We start from the raw sequence: 20,197 nt of genomic DNA on the forward strand, positions 1-20,197 counted from the left end.
ATGGAATTGCGATCATTTCTCCAATGACGAACATTTACTTCACTAATGTCAAAATGTCGACCCGCAGCTCTATTTCCATGTTCTTTTGCATACACAAAAACTTTTCGTTTCAATGCAATCTTTTTGACATTTTAATGTGCAATAAGGGATCAAAATTAACGAAATACAGTAACTCCACTTCTTATGTCCTTTCGAAGAAAAAAAAAAACTTCCTAGTTTTCGCTGAGCGAGATCCACTATAATGAAATAATAGAGGCTTCATATTTTGAAAGCACATGAATCACCCATGCCACTTTATTCTCCAATGGAATTGGAGAATGCGATAACAGTCAAACTTGGAGGTGGGATTTCCACATAAAAACAAAATGTGTGGTGCTGTGCAAAGTGTGGGAAAATTCGGAAAAAAACTGCGATTGTAAGACGCCATCGATTCTAAGATGCACCCCGTTTTTAGAGATGTTTATAGGGTGAAAAAGTGCATCTCAGAATCAAAGAAATACAGTAATTAACCTTGCATATTAATAGCAATTTAATGCATCAATAGTTATGAAATGGCAAGAATTTCACACACTTCACTAAGGGGAATGGAATGGTGGAGGAGCATATTAATAAAAATTCAAAAAAAAAAAAAAAAAAAAAGATAAGCAAAAGAAGGAAATATTGTAACAGGATGAATGTTGAAAAATAAATTCTGAAAGTTTAACAGAGGTAATGGGTTGTGAACTCAAAGTGTGGAACTAAAAATGGTATTAAAGGTAGAGATAGTGGAGTAAAAAAAAAAAAAATTCAAGAATTAAATAATGGTAAAGGCAGAGTGGGTTGGGGAGCATTGTGGGATGAGTAACAAATAAGGAAAGGGACATATACAGCAAGATAAAGATCATAACCACAACTAACATGAACAATTTTTTCTGTTTATACTACAGGAGAGTCACATGTGGTCAGAAATTTACAAGAAAATTACCATATTTTGTGATATCAATATGGATTTGAATGTATGGCATGGGTAGTGCTGTGCTTACACAAAACTGCTCAGCTATGGTCATGCCTAAGAACAGTTATAATATACAGTGAAACTTCTCCTAACGGACACCTCTCGTTAACGGACATCTCTCTACAACGGACATTTTCAAATTCCCCAACTCACCTCTATTGGTTTTAACGTGTTTGCAGCTTCTGTCTAGCGGACATTCTCTGTAACGGATGCGGACAGGCAATCTGCACTGTTTCATTTAGATTAGCACTTAATTTCATCTCCCCATAACGGACTGCGGGAGAGCTCACGGCCCTTTTCCTAGGAACTTTTCTTCCACATATTGCCTCAATCATGTGTTTATTTTCTATTTCCGATTCTCTGAATTTTATCAAGGTTTAAGTCGCGGTTCTAAACCCTTTTTCAAGAATTTTAAGGCACGTGTAAAACTTCTGATGAATTCGGTGTGTGCGGGGGGGATTTTGTCGGCCTTTCGTTCGTTCGTTATTTGGTTTTTAGGAGCATTAGCAACTAAGGCCATATTGCTCCGGGATATGCGGTGGTCATTCCTTGACCTTTCCGCATACTCCGTATTTGGTGGTGACGGGCTCGAACCCCGGTCTAATCAAGAAGCATGTGCTACGCACTGCTGCTCCTTCCCACCTGGCTACGGAGGCGCCCGTCGGCCTTTCGTCTTTTGGTTTTCAGTTTTGTTCAGTGTCGTGTGAAGTGCACAATGTCTTCTCGTAACCATTTAACTTAAAAAGATAAAGTCGAACTCATTAATGCGTATGATCGGCAAAAAAAGTGTTCGCAATCTCACTGCAAAATTCAAAATCGGGAAGAAGCAGGTAAGCGACATCCTAAAGAAAAAAAATGAACTGCTCAAATAATTTTGGCAACACGGAAATGATCACGTTCAAAAATCATTCCCGAAAACTGTTGGACTTCAAATTGACAATGTTACGTATGAGTGGCTTTGTCGCGAACGTGATAAAAAAATTCCCATTAATGGGCCTATTATTAGGGAAAAGGCTTTGGAGGTTGCGAAATCTATGGGAGTAAATGAGTTCAAAGCTTCTGTGGGATGGCTAGACAAGTTCAAAACTCGGCATAAAATTTCTTGGAAAACCGTAACGGTGAAGGTGGATCTGTTGATACTGGGGTTGTAACAGAGTGGACCGTCAAATTGGAAGATTTAGGTCGTGATTTTAAAGCTAAGGATATTTACAACTGTGACGAAACAGGGTTGTTTTTTAAAGCTCTTTCTGAAAAAATGAGTCTAAAAAACGAAAAGTGCCAGGGCGGAAAAATTTCTAAGGAACACTTGACTGTACTATTGCGTACAAATATGCTGGGAGACTTTGAACAACCTCTTGTTATAGGAAAACCACAAAATCCTCGTTGTTTCAAGGGCATAAAGTTCAATCTTTTGAATGTTGACTGGAAGTCTAATAAAAAAAGCGTGGATGACACGAGATATCATGAGCGAATGGATAAGTCACTTTAACCAAAACATGATTCGTCAAAACAGAAAAATTATTCTTTTCATGGATAATGCTGCATCTCAACCCGCACATTGAATTGTCCAACATTCAAATCGTTTTTCTGCCACCAAACACATCTCTAGAGTGTCAGCCCTTGGATCAAGGGATAATAAAAAATTTTAAAACTTCACTACAGAAAACGTGTTTTAAGACATCTCATTGCAAACATGAACGATGTAACATGTGTGAGTGACCTTGCAAAGAAAATCAGCATCCTAGATGCGATTCAATGGATTTCCTCTTCAGTAAACGCAATTAGAAAACAAACTGTCGTGAACTGTTTTGTAAAGTCTGGCTTCTCAAACGCAAAAATTGAAGTTGTGAACAGCAATGTGGAGCACCAAGAATAACAAGAACTTCAACATCTATTGATAATGTACGACACTTCAGCTACAAGTGACCATGGCTACAAAGATATATACTCGAACTTCACTACAGAAGATGGTGCTATAGATATCAATGACATTATCATCGATATTTTTCAAGAAGTTCCTCATGAGAATGAAGAAATGAAAGTAGGTCATTCTGTCGAAGAACATATTAACGACGAACCACCGATGAAAATAGAAGAAGCGCTCATACAAATCAATCGTTTAAAAATGTTTTTTCGCCGCTGAAGAAGATACTGAAGGACTTGCGATGGTTTCTTCACTCCAAACAAATGTTGAAAACAAAATTATCAGCCGGAAGAAGGTGCAGAAGAAAATAAGTGATTACTGTATGCATATTATTTACAAAAATATTGTGCAAAATCTGTATATAATTTTAATTTAATTTTACATTAAACGTTTAACAATTTTTCTTTCTTTCTTTTTTTTTTTTTTTTTCCTCCCTGGGACTTCTTGTTAGCGGACACTTCCCTCTAACGGACACATTTTCGTTCCCCATGGCTGTCCATTAAAGGGAAGTTTCACTGTATAATGTCTTATCGATTTCAATGGACTTTGCTGTTATTCATTTATTCCACAAATTGTTCTAATTCTGTCTGTTTTTTGTAAAGTTGATAAACAAAAAAAACATTCAGAAAAAAATTATACATTTTTTATATGGGACCTTAGCCAGGATTACAAAAGATTAACACAGAATATGGGAAAATCTTAAATTGAGAAACCTTTACCATTTTCAGTATTAACAAAACAGCTTTAAATCTTAAATTGGAATTCAACTATATCAGGCTTTATGAAATTATAATTACAATAAATTATAACATCATGGTTTATAGTACTCTCCCATTTTTAACACTTTTCTTTTGGGACTGGTTATTACTATTAAGTGCCATGAAATTCATCAGCTAAGTTATCTACAAAAATGATCTAATCTGGTTTATTCCTTTCTCCAGTGCATTCAGATACACAAAAAGATTCTTGTTCCCATTCTTTGCTCTCTTAAGTCAGTTATTTCTCATAATTAAAAAAAAAAGAAAAAAAAAAAAAGAGGTAAACTGCAGCCATTATCAACCCACTGCAGGATGGAAGCCTCCTCAACAATTCATGCTGAGGGAAATGGACCATAATCTGCCACACTGGTCCAGTGCAGGTTGGCAGATTGACTGTATTTAGCAGTCAGGGGCTTGAACCCCAGTCTACTCAAAGAGTGTGTACGCTACTGTACTCCCGCTCCTGACCACTAGGCTACGGAGGCCTTCATAATTAGCCTTCTTCCACCAGCACTTGGTTGTACTATTACAGCTCAACGTATAGGGCGCCTCTGTAGCCAGGTGGGCAGGAGCAGCAGTGCATAGCACACGTTTCTTGATTAGACTGGGGTTCGAGCCTGTGACCACCAAATACGGAAATGTCAGGGAATGACCACCGCATATCCCCGGAGCGATATGGCCTTAGTTGCTAATGCTCCTAAAAAAAAAAAAAAACAAATAACCAACATATAGTCATTGTAGGCTTCAGTGCTTTTCATCACTCTGTAACTCACCCATATTTTTCTACTAAACTGAACTAGCTCCATATTCATCTCAGCAGCCACCTCAAGATTATATTTTTGTAATAGTATATATATATATATATATATAAAAAGGTAAACTGCAGCCATTATCAACCCACTGCAGGATGGAAGACTCCTCAACAATTCATGTTGAGGGAAATGGACCATAATCTGCCATGCTGGTCCAGTGCAGGTTGGCAGATCAACCTTATTTAGCAGTCAGGGGCTTGAACCCCTGTCTATTCAAAGAGCATGTGCTACTGCACTCCCGCTCCCAACCACTCAGCTATGGTAATAGTATATATGCATTCACAACTTCTGCAACTACAGTAAACTCCCGCTATTCGCAGTTTCGCGATCGCCGATTTAACATAAAATGAAACCTAAAAAAAAATGTGAATTTTAAAGCGCCGTGAACATTTTCCGCCATAAAAAAACATGGCCGTAGCTAAAATTATCTTTCCCAGTCAAAACAGCGCTCAGTGAGTGGGGGGAGAGGGGTGACAAAATCGCGAGTGTGGATGTTTCTCGCTAATCCTTGTTCAGTATGTGTTATGCGCTTGCCATGGGAGGTTTCGTCGTTTGTTTTTAATTTATACGCTTATAAATTGAATAAATTTATCAATTTATAAATTGATATGCTTACAAAAGTGATAAATCTACCATTTTGCAGTGTAAAACAGACTTTTTCGAGTGTGTTAACAGAAGAAAGCGACTTTATTGTGGACAAGTTCTTTCTAACCCCTACAAAAATATGGCTACGAATAACAAGAGAAATGTGAAAATATCAAAGAAGGTGATGACATTAGCGAATAAAATTGAGTTATTAGACAAAATTTCTAATAGTGAAAGTGTCTCCTCAGTGGCAAAACATTATAAAATCAATGAGTCAACGGTACGATCAATCAAGAAATCGGAAGAAAAAAAAATCAGCCGTAGTGTTCATGAAAATGCGCTAATTGCTTCAAAAATTTGCTCTGTAACTCGTGATGTTAAATTAGAAAAAATGGAAAAGGCTTTAAATCTCTGGATAGAAGACCGAACTCAAAATAAGATTCCGTTAAGTTCACTCATCATTCGTGAAAATGCAAAACTCCTTTATTAACACTTTAGCAAAACTGGTGATAGCACTGGCGGGATAAGTTTTTTTTGCTAGCAAAGGTGCTGGTTTGAAATTTCTAATAAATATTACATTTAATATTAAATTGTTTCTTATTTTCATTTCGATGCCATATGCTTGCATTTCACTATGCACTGTCTATGTACATAGTCATATTATGAAGGTACATATAATACATACATAGACAAAATTTGAGTAGTTTTTCGTATATACTGTATTTCATACTTTGGAACGGAACCCCTTTATTACTATGGGAGCTATAACTCAGTATTCGCGTTTTTGGTATTTGCGACATTTCTCCGGAACGTAACCCCCGCGAATAGTGGGGGTTTACTGTACTTTAAAGGTATTCCACAGTTTTCATGTTGTATCTCTGGTGCTGTCTACGCAGTTAATAACTGACATGTATTATCTTAAACTGTCACAGTCCCCTTTAATTAAAGTCTATTCCTTAGTTTAAGTGCCCAAACAAAGAAAATTCCTTCTGTTATAATTACTGGAATTTTAAATTCATAATGAGGAAAACCACTACTAAATCAATAATCAATCATCTAAAAACAAAATGAATTTTGAAAAAAAAAAAAAAATACCCTGAGCAATGAAAACCCTAATATGAGCTATCAAACAGGTAAGGATTAACAAATCAGGTTAAACTCCAAAAATCAAAAGGCTTTTATTCATTAAAAAAAAATAATAAATTATTCTTACCTCAGTTGCCTGAATAAGTTCAGCATTGTGTTGGAGGTTTTCTCCAATAATACACACTTGTGTTTCCACATTTTCAGCATCTAATATTCAAAGACATCTGGTCACTATAGTTGCATAATAATTAATATTAAAAAAATAATAATATATACACATGATTCCCTTCTACTTCTGATTCTTGTTCTCTCTCTCTCAGGGTAATTCAGAAATTTTTTTTTTTTTTTTTGGCTGGTGCAGCATAAGCCTCAGGCTTCCTTGCACCATATGGCTAATGATAATAATAACAATAACATGCACATATCATGAATAGAGGCCCCCATAGCCAACTGACAAAAAAGGTATATTAAGGGAAGTCAGAAAGTGCAATGTGATGTTTTGCATGTATATACATATGGTTTTTTTAGGTGCATTCACAAACACTCAACACGCCCATCAGTTTTTCTGCATATTAACAACTACTTTCAACAGATCGATTTTCATGTAATTTTCTATTTAGCTCTTTCAGAAATATTTTATTATTAGTAGTAGTGGCAAATGATGCAAGGCAGCAAGCATATACAGCATCAGAAAAAAACCAAACCTACCACCTTATCTGTCATTCCCCTCTAATAATACAGCAACTCGCCAACTTACATAAGGGTTGTGTTCCTCGGAACTCTACATAAGTCAGAATTTCCCTAAATACTTATGCAGCACTCGCAAATTTGATTGAAGCAAAAAATAAATATTCGATGAACACGTAAATAGAATTATTTATTTGATTTTTTTATCTCATGTGCAGGAAAAATTACAAAAGTGCACAAAATTACAAAAATTTCAAAATTATAAATACAAAAAGAGAGGAGACAGGCATAACGTAAGCAAGTTTTACCTTTCGAGCATCGTTGCCAAAATTAACTCTCCAGCTGATAAGCACACCACTGTGGAAGTTGAGGGCCGTGCAGATTTAAAAAAGATTTTTTCCAACACATCACAAAATTTCTCTGCAGCTGCAGAATCGGCACTGGCGACGTCACCGCATACTTTAATGTTTTGGAAACCAGCACAATCTTTGAATTCAATCAATGCTTTTGATTGAATGACCATTGGACTCAGGAGCACTCACTTCTGAATCTGATTTTCCATCCATACTATTAATAGCTTTTCCCTCTTCAGGTGGAAAAGTTCAGGTATAGCACCTAGTTCAGGTGCTATACCTGAATGCTGTTTTGTGATCACTGTTGATCTTAAATGTGTTGACCCTTTAGCATGTTCTTTTATACGCACACTGTCCCTTAAAATAGTATTCACCATTGAAGAAGCAAAACCTAATTCCGTGCAATAAATGACAAACTTTATCCTGCTTCTTACTTCTTAATTAATCATCTTCATTTCTAAATCAATTTTGTTTCGTTTCCTAGTACTGCCAGCACTTCCACTTTCCATTGGTCCCTTTCCCTTCACCATTGCAATAAGTAAATAGGAATGAAGAGAAAATTCTTAAAATTTATTTTTTATATGATTGAAGGTTACAGCGAATGGGAACCCATTTCAACATGATACCGTAGCATAAAATCCCACACAATTCCAGTTATCGGTCAGTATTACCGCAAAGGCAATAGGATTACTACCTGTTTATAATAGATTGTGCGAACAGAAAAAAGTCCAATAAACCAGAAAGTGCAAATTGTTTTATGGTCGTGAACTCCAGAAATGTGTTTTAAAAAATATCACAAAAGTGTACAAAATTGATTCTTATAACAGAACATATGATAACGAAAGTGCAGTGCAATTGCTATTATAAAAATGAGCTTTTAGAGAGATAGCTTAGTTATATAGCGAAAATTTCAACTTCCAAGGTCTTGGAACGAATTACCAATGTGTGATTAGATTCACATTACAATATTTTCACGATACCTCCATTTATTCCTACGGGAGGCAAAAATTAAGTCAAATTTCTGTAAATCTAGTATTACGTAAGCCAAGGAGTGTCTGTATTTTAAAAAAATTTTCACAATCTATTCTGCAGCCATCCTTTTCAATTTAAGTTTATGTCCCCTTATGTATGTGTGTTTGTTGTCCAATAAAGAGCTAATGCCATCAGCACTTAGTTTAGACAATCCAATTAAAGCTTTGTACTTTAATCAGGTTTCCTTGCAAGTGCCTAGTTTCCAAGTGCTGCAATTTGCAGAACCGAGTTTTTTTTGTGGTAAGAGTACCTCTGTGTCCTTCACTAATCTAGTTGCTCTTCTCTTCCAAGAAACCCATATCTTTCTTAAAATGAGGCTTCGAGACCTATATGTAGTACTCGAGATGCAGCTTAACCATTGCCTTCAACATTGGGATAATCTCTTGTCCCTGCTGTAAAAGTTTTATATATAGTTCTCAGAATCCATGAGCTGTTCTAGCAGCTTGCCTGCATGGCTAAGAGAACTTCATGTTGGAAAATTACCCTTAGCTCTCTTCTTCCCCCCCCCCTCAATCACCTTGAATGTGATACCACCTATTTGGTGTATTATTTTGGAATTACTGCTGTCTATATTTGTTGAGCCATTCCAAATTTCATTAAAATAGGATAAATAGAAATTGGAAATTTTTATTTCTCTTTTCATATTTCTCATAGGTTATCCATATACTGTATATATGGATATTATGAACCACTAGATATTGTTTATCATCATATGCTGATTGGAGGAATGGAAATTTAAATTAAATCTTTCGTTAGTTGTTGGCACATTGGCTTCTGTGGCCATAATGCACCTCCCAAAGTTTTTGCATTTACTCTGATCCAAGCCAAAGCGGGATTCGAACCCGCGACCTTTAGGTTGCCAGGCAGGCATTTTAACCACCCATGGATGCACAGAAATGAAATTCTCAGTTTGTGCATAAAAATATTAGGTTTTTTTTTTTTTTTTTGAGGAGTTTTTCACAGCATTTTACTAATTACATAAATCATGATTATTACTATTTACTTATTATAATAATCACAACATGAAATTATGTTTCAGCTGCTTTTAAAATTCAAAAATAAGTAAAGTATACAATGAAACTTTTTGCATCATACTAACCTGAGATGTGTTGCTATTTAATTTATTAATGAAGGAGCATATATGTTGCATTTCAATTTTTATTAAAAAGTAAATTATAAAACATTTAGTGAATATTATGTTGGAGTATGTGCAGTGAAGTGAATATAATTTTATACATTATTAGTTAATTATTAATTAAATGGCAACGAGTTACAATAATTAGTGATTTACTTTTCTACCAATTACAAAATATGAAAATTCAATTTAAAAAATTGAAGATGCTTGATTGATTGATTGATTGATTTGATAGTTGTTGGCGCATCGGCTTCTGTGGCCATATTGCACCTCCCAAGGTTTTTGCAGTACTTTGATCCAAGCCCGAGGCGGGAATCGAACCCGCGACCTTAATTGAAGATGCCTGAAATGTAACACTGAAAATTACCTAACTTGTTATAGGACTTATTTGTCCAGGTATAATTTGCTTCAAGTATTGCATGACAACTTCTGCTTAAACAACTTTTGTCTTAAATGACAGAGGCAATTGATTTTAGTTTACTAGAATTTCTCAGAATATTATGGGCATGCTTTAGTTTTCATTCCAGGAAGCATTTATAGAACAAGTTACTAACAAAACCTGGTCCTGTTCCACCTTCCTTATTAGGTGAACAGGACCAGGGTATGTCTTCCAGGGGCAAAGGTTGATGATGTTGTAGAGCAGATATCATCTTTTAAGGGCACAAAGGATGATATTGTTGTACACGTTGGCACTAATGATATAAAGAGTAGGAGACTGGTGGAATTACTTAACAAGTACAGGTCAATGTTGAAAAAAAGGCATGAGTTAGGGTTGAATTTGAAAGTGTCTGCAATTCTGCCCAGACACGATAGGAGGGCATATATGATAAGAGCCTTGTCGATCAATTCGGCCCTGGAGAGATTGTGAAAGGCTCAAGGGATAGAATTTTTCCGAGCCTGGTCTGTGCTTGTTAACAGGAGAAACTGCTTCTAAAGGGATGGGATACACTTAAATAGAAAGGGTGCAAGAATATTTGTCGATGCTTTCGATGCAGAGTTAGGTGGGTCAGAAAACTGCTAGCTTGGGGGGGGGGTACACTGACTAATAGATTAACAGAAGCCGCTGGCAGAAGTGAAAGTGATTCTTGCACTGCTTCTATTGAAATGCAATTGAGCAGCAGCCTGGAAAGCAAGGCAATGGGGATTTCCAGACCTGCTGGGAGTCATAGTGGAACAAGTAAATACATGGGCTGTGTTAGGGTAACTAAGGGTAGAAACAGGTGCATGTATACTTGCATGTACACCAATGCTAGCAGTATAGTTAATAAATTTGATGAGCTTGAAATGCTAGTCAAAACATCAAAGGCAGATATTGTTGGGATATCAGAGATGTGGTGTCACACAGACATAAGCAGTGCAGAATTGGAATTTGGGAAGTACAATGTGTACAGAAAGGACAGACAGGACAGGAAGAGAGGAGGGGCTGTTAGTTAAGAAACACAAAATTTAAGGAAGTGTATCCAATTGATGTTGGTGGACAATGCAATGTTGAGTCTGTTTGGTGTGACATAAACACTGGGAAAGAGAAAATGAGAGTAGGATGAATCTGATGAGTATAATGAGCAATTGTGCAGAGAAATAGAGTGGGCCAGTAAATCGGTGTCATATAATGGGGGATTTTAATTTCCCCGAGATTGACTGGAATTTACGGGTTGGTCACTCACACTAGCAAGGCTTTTGTGGATCTATTGGATGATTGTTTTCTACAGCAGCACGTTCGGGAGGCAACTAGAGGGGTAATACTCGATCTAATTATCAGCAGCGATGACGCATGCATTAGGAATTTGCAGATAAAGGAACCACTAGGTGGCAGTGATCACAGTGTGCTGAAGTGGGATTTACTCAGAGGTAACTACCGTCGGTGGTAAAGGGAAGAGTTTTTGCTTTTGTAAAGGTGACTAAGATGATCTGAGACAGTATTTAAATTCTATACGGTGGGACCAAATGATGATGTTACCAACAGCAAATTCAAAATGAGTTTGGTTTGTTTGGTTTGTATTGAGGTTTAATGGCACATGGACTACGCGGGTCATAACGCACCAGTTCATACGGTGTGATGTGTTTCAGGGTTGTTTACTTTCGATTTCAATTGTTCATTTTAACCTGATTTATACGTTCTTGTGTTAGTCTGTTGCTTATATTCACTTCCTTAGAGGAGGTGGTATAAATTGATAGCTTTAAGAAAGTTGAAAACATCTGTGCAGTCATGTTTATTTTTCAAGAGATCTGTTAGTGTAATGGCGTCATGTGTCTCATAAATATCTTTGAAGGCTTGTTTACGTTCATTTGTATATGTAGGACAGTCTATTAATGTGTTGAACTGATTGAACGGTGTCACAAGTCTGGCATCGTGGTGGTTCTTCTGCTCGCAACAAAAATGAGTGTGTAAGATGGGTATGCCCGATTCTTAGCCTGGTGAGTGTTGTTTCTTCTTTTTCTCGACCTTCGACTGCTAGAAATCCGGTTTTCAATATTCGGCTTTATTGGGTATAATTTGTTTGCAGTTTGCTGATTCCAGGTTTCTTGCCATTTCAACTGGCAAATACGCCATATCGCAGGCTTGTAATCGGAATACGGGACTGATATATCCTCTCCGATCTGTAGTATGGCTTCTTTGGCTGACTTGTCTGCTGCTTCGTTTCCCACAATCCCTGTATGTCCTGGGATCCAGCAGAAAAAAGTATCCTGTTCATTTCTGGCGCCGTTAGTTAGTATTTGCCTTATGTGCCTTCAAAATGGGAAGCATTCAAAGAATTAATATTTCTTAGTTGGCTTTCCATACCAACTAAGAAATATCGTTCAAGATTTAGGTCTAAATGGATGTCAGATGAATTAATTAGACATATCGCAGAGAAAAAAAAAAAAAAAAAAGTATACATATAAATTAACAGGCAACATGGAAGTCTACGATAGATATAAAATGGTCTGTAACCAAGTCACAAAGGAGGTTAGGCAGGCAAAGGCAGATTACGAGAAACCTTTGGCAAAGGATGCAAAGAAAAACTGCAGAGTTCTTTACTTATGTAAATTCTAGAAGGAGCGGGATGAATAAGATTGGTACATTTGATATCAGTGGTTCAACTGTTGATGATCCTGCTCAAGTAGCTAACAAACTAAATGAATATTTTGTATCTACATTGGCACATGGGGAATTATTCAGGAAGGGGAATGCCAGAAGTGTATTAAACTCTGGTAGTAAGCTAGATAATCTTGTAATGATTGAGAGTAAAGTGGAGGAGAAATTGTTGAAGATAAACATAAGGAAGGCACCTAAACAGGTGCCTTCCTTCCATCCATCCAGTTATATTAAACTGGATGGATGGAATCTATACAGTTATATTAAAGGAGGCAGGCAAAGGAAGTAAGCAAACCCATAGCCATAATTATGAGAGCTTCTTTGGACTCAGGGGAGGTACCCGTGGACTGGAGATGTTCAAATGTGACCGCAATCCACAAAGGAGGATCAGAGGGAGACACGGGTAATTACAGACCTTTTAACTTCTCTTCCAGGGAAATTAATGGAGGCACTGGTTAAAGAAGCATTGCAGGATCTAGACAAGACTTCAGTTATAGCTCGGACACAGCATGGGTTTGTTAAGGGAAAGTCTTGTCTGACCAATTTGATTGGATACTATAATGTAGTCATAAAGGAACGGGATGCAAATAATAATTTTGATAACATATATTTGGATCTTAGAAAGGCTTTTGATACTGTTGCACATGGAAGACTGCTGCACAAATTGGAGCAGTGTGGCAATGGAGGCAAATTGCTGATATGGATAAAGGGATGGTTGTTATTTGGTTTTTAGGAGCATTAGCAACTAAGGCCATATTGCTCCGGTGATATGCAGTGGTCATTCCCTGATCTTTCCGCATCCTCCGTATTTGGTGGTCACCGGCTCGAACCCCGGTCTAAACAAGAAGCATGTGCTACGGAGGCACCTATAAAGGGATGGTTGAGGGGGAGAAGACAGAGTGGTAATCAATGAACACTGCTCTTCATGAACTAATGTTATTAGTGGAGTCCCCTAGGGTTCAGTGCTGGGTCCATTGTTGTTTTCTGTATTCAATGATATTGATGATGGTATATCAGACTTAATGTCCAAGTTTGCAGATGATACAAAGGTCGGCAGGGTTGTTAATGACAGTACGCTGCTGCAACAGGATCTAGGAAAGTTGAGCAGATGGGCTGAGAGGTGGCAACTGAAGTTTAACATTAACAAATGTAAAGTACTGCATATGGGAAGCAGTAACCCCAGAGTAATGTATCAATTGTGTGGTACTACACTGACAGTGGTAGAGAGTGAAAAGGACCTTGGGGTAATTGTGCATGCATAGCTGAAATTTTCTGAGCAGTGCAGACAGTCTGCAAGAGTAGCTCATGGTGTCTTGTCAATGATATACAGGAATTTTTCTAGCAGGGATAAGGAGGTGATTATCCCCTTGTATAAGGCAATGGTCAGGCCACACCTTGAGTACTGCATACAGGTCTCGAGGCCTCATTTTAAGAAGGATGTAGAGCTGTTGGAACAAGTAGGGAGAAGGGCAACAAGATTAGTGAATGGAACAAAGGGTTGCTCTTATGAAGAAAAGCTTAAGTTTTGCAAATTAGTGTCATCATCATTCTCTTTCTTGGTGATTCTTTTCTACTTCTGACTCACTCACTCTCTCTCTCTCAGGGTAATGTGGGCATTTTTTTTTTGGCTGGTGCAACATAAGTCTCAGGCTTCCTTGCACCATATTGCTAATAATGATAATTTTAAGCATAGGAAAAGGAAATTTTCAGTTTGATTGGTTTTCAGTGTCAATATTCTAATCTTTAAAATAAAAAAAAAAAAAAACACTACCACTGATAAAGAAGAGGTGGGCCTATATACATTAAAATAATACAAAATGTACAACAGCTTAATCTTTTATAGAATTATTTTCAAAAACCTGCCATTCATTTTTGACACCACCGCCCTCCCTATACCAAATAACTTCAAGAACGTTACATGAAAGAGAAACATACAAAATAATTCAAACAAGAAAAGAATTCATATGCAATAAGTAAAGGATTTCAGTTATTAATAACAAACAGTAAAGATAATCATACCTTCAGCAAGGCTTATTCCATCCACTTCAGCATCCACTGCATTATGATTGTATCCAACTTCCATTGGGTTGTATAATCTAGAAGAGTAAATAATTTCAGAATTTTTCTATTAAAAAATATCAGCATCTTAATTTATTTCTATGAACAAAATATACATTACAGCAACAAACTCAGTTTTAAAATCAGCTGTGTCTTATACTGTGTCTAAGCACTGCGAAAGCAAAAATAAGAGTAGGAGTGTGTTATAGGCCTAATGACTCGAATGAGTACAATGAACAATTGTACAGAGAAATAGTGAGCCAGTAAACCCCAGGGGCTCACATCTGGTGAGCATGGGCTTGGCACACCCAGGGTCCTAAGCTGGATATCATCATTCTTCTCTTAATTGGTGATTTCCTTCTACTTCTTTCGCTCTCTCTTAGGGTAAATTAGAATTTTTTTTTTTTGGCTGGTGCAGCAAAAGCCTCAGGCTTCCTTGCACCATATGGTAGGCGCCTCCGTAGCCAGGTGGGAAGGAGCAGCAGTGCGTAGCACACGCTTCTTGATTAGACCGGGGTTCGAGCCCGTCACCACCAAATACGGAGGATGCGGGAAGGTCAGGGAATGACTACCGCATATCATGGAGCAATATGGCCTTAGTTGCTAATGCTCCTAAAATGCAAATAACAAACAAGCACCATATGGCTAATGATAATAATAATAATAATAATAAATCAGAATGTCTTATAATGGGGGATTTTAACTTCCCAGATATTGACTGGAACTTGTGGATTGGTCACTCACAACACTAGTAAGACTTTTGTGGATTTATTGGATGATTGTTTTCTGCCGCAGCATGTTCGAGAGGCAACCAGAGAGGGTAATACTCTTGATCTGGTTGTCAGCAGTGATCATTCGTGTATTAAGAATTTGCAGATAAAGGAACCACTAGGTGGCAGTGATCACAGGGTACTGATGTGGGATTTACTTAAAGATATAATTACCATCGGGGGTAAAGGAAAGGGTTTTTGCTTCCATAAAGGTGAGTACAGTGTTCTCAGACAGTTTTTAAATTCTGTACAGTGGGATCAACTGACAATGTTACCAACAGTAAATTCTAAGTGGGAAGCATTCAAGGAATTAATCGTGGAAGCTACTAAAAGTTTCATACCTATTAAGAAATACTGTTCAAGGTTTAGGCCTAAATGGTTATCAAATGAACTAATGAGACTTGTGACAGAGAAGAAAAATGCATGGGATGCATATAAATTATCAAGCGACTCAGAAGCCTATGGCAGATATAAGCTAGTCTGTAATCAGGTCACAAAGGGGGTTAGGCAGGCGAAGGCAGATTACGAGAAATCTTTGGCAAAGGATGCTAAGAAAAACAGCAAGAATTTCTTTACTTATATAAACACTAAAAGGAAGGGGTGAATCTGATTGGTCCACTTGATATCGATGGTTCGACTGTTGATGATCCTGCTCAGATAGCAAACAAACTGAATGAGTATTTTGCATCTACATTCACACATGAGTTAAGGTTTGAAAATAGAAGGTTATCAAATTGTAGCAGGGTGCTTAATGATTTTTTAATAACTGAGAAAGTGGGGCCTTAGTTGCTAATGCTACTTAAACCCAAATAACAAAATAACTGAGAAAGTGGAGGAGAAATTGAAGTTAAACATAAGAAAGGCACCTGGGGTGGATGAGATCTATCCAGTTATATTAAAGGGGGTGGCAAAGCAACTAAGCAAACCCTTAGCCATAATTATGAGAGCATCCTTGGACTCAGGGGAGGTCTCCACAGACTGGAGATGTGCAAATGTATCCCCAATTCACAAAGGGGGATCGAAGGGTGACACGAGTAATTACAGACCAGTTAGTTTAACTTCTGTTCCGGGTAAAATAATGGAGTCACTGTTTAAAGATGCTGCAGGATTATCTAGACAAGACTGCAGCAATAATTCAGACACAGCATGGGCTTCTTAAGGGAAAGTCTTGTCTAACAAATTTGATAGGATATTATTATGTGGTTACAAAGGAACTGGATGCAAAAAATAATTTTGATATCATATATTTGGATTTCACGAAAGCTTTTGACACTGTTGCGCATGGAAGACTATTGTACAAATTGGAGGAATGGTATTAAGGGTAAGTTGCTACAATGGATAAAAGGATGGTTGAGTGGGAGAAGACAGATGGTGGTAATCAATGGGTGCTGCTCTTCGTGGACTAATGTTATTAGTGGAGTCCCACAGGGTTCGGTGTTGGGTCGCACTGTTTTTGTATATTTATCAATGATATTGATGAAGGTATATCAGGCTTAGCATCCGAAGTTTGCAGATGATACAAAGGTTAGCAGGGTTGTTAATGACAGTAATGGCAGTGTGCTACTGCAAAAGGATCTAGAAAATTTGGGCAGATGAGTTAAGAAGTGGCAACTGAAGTTTAACCTTGACAAATGCAAACTACTGCATATGGGTAGAAGTAACCCCAGAAAACGTACCAACTGTGTGGTACTACACTTGAACCTATTAGAACCTATAACCTCTTACCAAGAGAGGCTATAGGTTCTAATACCTCTCGTGTTTGGGTTTACATAAAAAAAAAAAAAAAAGTACCACACAGGTACTGCACTTAAGGTGGTAGAAAATGAAAGGGACCTGGGAGTAATTGTGTTGTCAGATATGAAGTTTTCTGAGCAATGCAGACAGGCTGCCAGGGCAGGTCATGGGGTTTTCTCAATAATATATAGGAATTTTGCTAGCAGGGAAAAGGAGGTAATTGTCCCTCTGTATAAGGCAATGGTCAGACCATGCCTTGAGTACTGCATACAGGTCTGGAGGCCTCATTTTAGGATGTAGATTTGCTTGAGCGTGTACAGAGAAGAGCAACAAGATTGGTGAGGGGAATGAAGGGATCCTCTTACCAAGAGAGAGGCTTAAGTTCTGCAAATTACAGTTGGCTGGAGACTAGGCACCTGCGCGGTGATCTGATTGAGGTGTATAAGGCCTTGAATGGGTTGAGCATGCCGAATTCTGATGGGATCCTTCCACTTGTTCAGATTACGAACCTAAGTGGGCATAAATTCAAATTAAGAAAAGACAGATGTAGAATAGATGTGCGGAAATTTGCCTTTAGCCAGCGGGTGGTTAATTGCTGGAACAAACTTCCATCTGTCGTTGTGGAAGTTGATAGGTTAAATAAATTTAAGGAGGAACTGGACAGGCATTTGGAGGGAATGGTGTGATTTTTTTTTTTTTTTTTTTTGACTAAGCTCATACACTTGCTTTCTTGCATCACATACCACTACTACTTAAAACCTGCATTTAAGAATAAAAATGATCCACAAAAGAAATGTTTCTTCAAAAAAAATGTTAAAAACATTGAATTCTTCAATAGTACATGTTTTATTAACTGTTTCCTTTAATTCCATAACAGTTACATAAACTTTTATGTAACTTGAGAATAATTAGAGAACTGCAAGGAATTCTAGTGCTAGTACAGACATATAAGAACTAAGAATAAAAAGAGATGAGAAACAATTATATTTAGAGGGAGAAAAAAAAATGTTATAAAATTCCTCTAATTCAGATTGCCAAATGTGAAAATAAAATTGTAGACGAAGTTCTTTTAATTTCATGGGCAGTGTGCAATACTGAGGCAATTCATGAAGGGCCCACAATATATGACTGTCTTATCACTCATCTGGAAAGGTCTGGGTACAAGTCCTGACATAGACTGGAAGAATCTCTAAAGGACCCTTCAATTGGCTCTATAGTTAGCTAATCTCAAGCGAAGGGAGTAGGGCTTTTCTCCACAAGTTACTCTGAGTTTTTCAGCCTGTGAAACATGCTGATTAGTTCATGAAACATTTGTTCAGATATAATACATTATGCTGCAATATATGGCCTAAGTAACAGATGCACCTAAAAACTAACAATAGCAAATCTAGTTTGCTAAATGTTGCATACTGTAATTAGGCCTGACGTAGCCCAGTGGTCAGGAGCGAGAGTGCATAGCATGCGTTCCTTGAGTTGACCGGGGTTTAAGCCCGTGACTACTAAATATGATAAATATTTGTATTGACGATTTATTGTAAACTCTACTGACCTGGTTGTCGTGCCAGAGTATAAACAGAAAATTTATTTATTTATTTTTATTGTACAAGTAGAGTATAGCCTCGATCGGGACTATACTCTACTTGTACAATAACTTTATAGAGAGATCTTCCAAAATATAATGCTAATTCTTTCATATTTATTTAAATATTTTACATAGGTATAATGCTAGAAAAGTTCAACTTTTTCTCCCCTGCCATTTGAAATGTATACTATATATTATTATTTCCCATTGTAATTATAGTTTAGACTTTGATTTCTTTCATTGTATTGAAAGGGAGGTAATCAGGAGAATATTTCTGAATACCAAGATAGCCATTAAGATTTTTTTTATTATCCAATATAGCAGTGGTTCCCAATATTTTGTCATCACACTAGAAGTTAAAAGATGCATATAGATGGCACACATACACAGTGATTGCCATTGAACTCACTGGAATTTTCCTAATCACATGGCACACCAGTGGGAACCACTGCAATGTATCAGCAGAATGAAGAATTAAAGTGCACCATTTTAACGTATTTCTAGTCTTTTGTTACAAAAATATTTAAAAGGATATAACAATATGGCTCACCACATTTTTTGGCATGCCTACTTGTATGACTTTTATAGGCCGCCAGAGGATTAAATATGATGTGAATATTCCATATTTGTACTGTTTGTTCATTAGGCTAAACATCAGACCTAATCCTGATGAAACATTACCAATTATTAAGTAATCCTATCATATGAATATTTAACTAATTTAATGTAATGTTCTGTATGCAGTAAAATTCAGCTGATAACGAGTTATGCAGTTTAATTAGTGTTACTTATATCTCAAATGAATTCATTATGAACAGCCTTTCTCTCATTAAACCCAGGCATTGATAAATTTATTCAAGGCCCAGATACTACTGCCACAATTCAGTTGCCATCTTGCAAGGGGGGGATATACCACCCCCAGCATTGCAAGGCGAAGATTCCAGGAAGAGCAGCCAAAATTCTGTATCAAAAATAAAAGCTTTTAAATTTCTTTACTTAACTTTATAATAGTAACCTCTCTTATGTGACTGATTATTATTATTATCTACATGGTGCAAGGAAGCCCAAGGCTTATGATGCACCAGCCAAAAAAAATTCCCCGAGTTACCCTGAGAGAGAGAGAGAAGTACAAAAGTAGAAGGGAATCACCAAGAAAGAGAAGAATTATGATATCCAGCTCAGGACCCTGGGTGTGCCAAGCCCATACTCACCAGATGCGAGCCCCTGGGGTTAATTAAAATGCTTTGCTAAAATACAAATAAACGTCAAAATTGTATTCTACATCCAACTCATGAGCAACTGTCAAAAGAGCTAATCAGATTAAAATGCAATTCACTTTATAGAACTATTATGATCCCTTCAGAATTCCATTTCTATATAAACATCCCTGTATTATATTCTTGATTATTGCCTTCATGATTTTCCCCTACCACTGAAGTCAGACCAACCATTCTGTAGTTATCTGTGGTTTGGCCATAAGATAACTACAGAATGGTTTGGCCTGATTCAGGCCACCTTGTTAAAATGCTTTATCATTCTGAAAAATTTTTAATAAAAACTTTAGCAATTTATTCTAATAATAAGAGGTTAAACAACACTGTATTCCACTTA

The 20,197-nt window shown here is 37.0% G+C and overlaps 1 protein-coding gene across 1 annotated transcript in view; it reads right to left on the bottom strand.

The window, feature by feature from the left end:
- The window catches only part of LOC150091804 (protein ECT2-like), a 59,357-nt gene that overhangs the window by 27,418 nt on the left and 11,742 nt on the right, over positions 1 to 20,197 (bottom strand). Inside the window, exons 2-3 of the mRNA XM_090369805.1 lie at positions 14,462 to 14,538; positions 6,287 to 6,366 (exon numbers count right to left, since the gene is read on the bottom strand). Of these exons, the coding sequence (XP_090225931.1) occupies positions 6,287 to 6,366; positions 14,462 to 14,538 (157 nt within the window). The remainder of the gene's footprint in view (positions 1 to 6,286; positions 6,367 to 14,461; positions 14,539 to 20,197) is intronic.

Source organism: Mastigoproctus giganteus, chromosome 1 (genome assembly GCF_048544385.1).
Source record: "Mastigoproctus giganteus isolate SK-2022 chromosome 1, ASM4854438v1, whole genome shotgun sequence".
NCBI classification, from domain to species: domain Eukaryota; kingdom Metazoa; phylum Arthropoda; class Arachnida; order Uropygi; family Thelyphonidae; genus Mastigoproctus; species Mastigoproctus giganteus.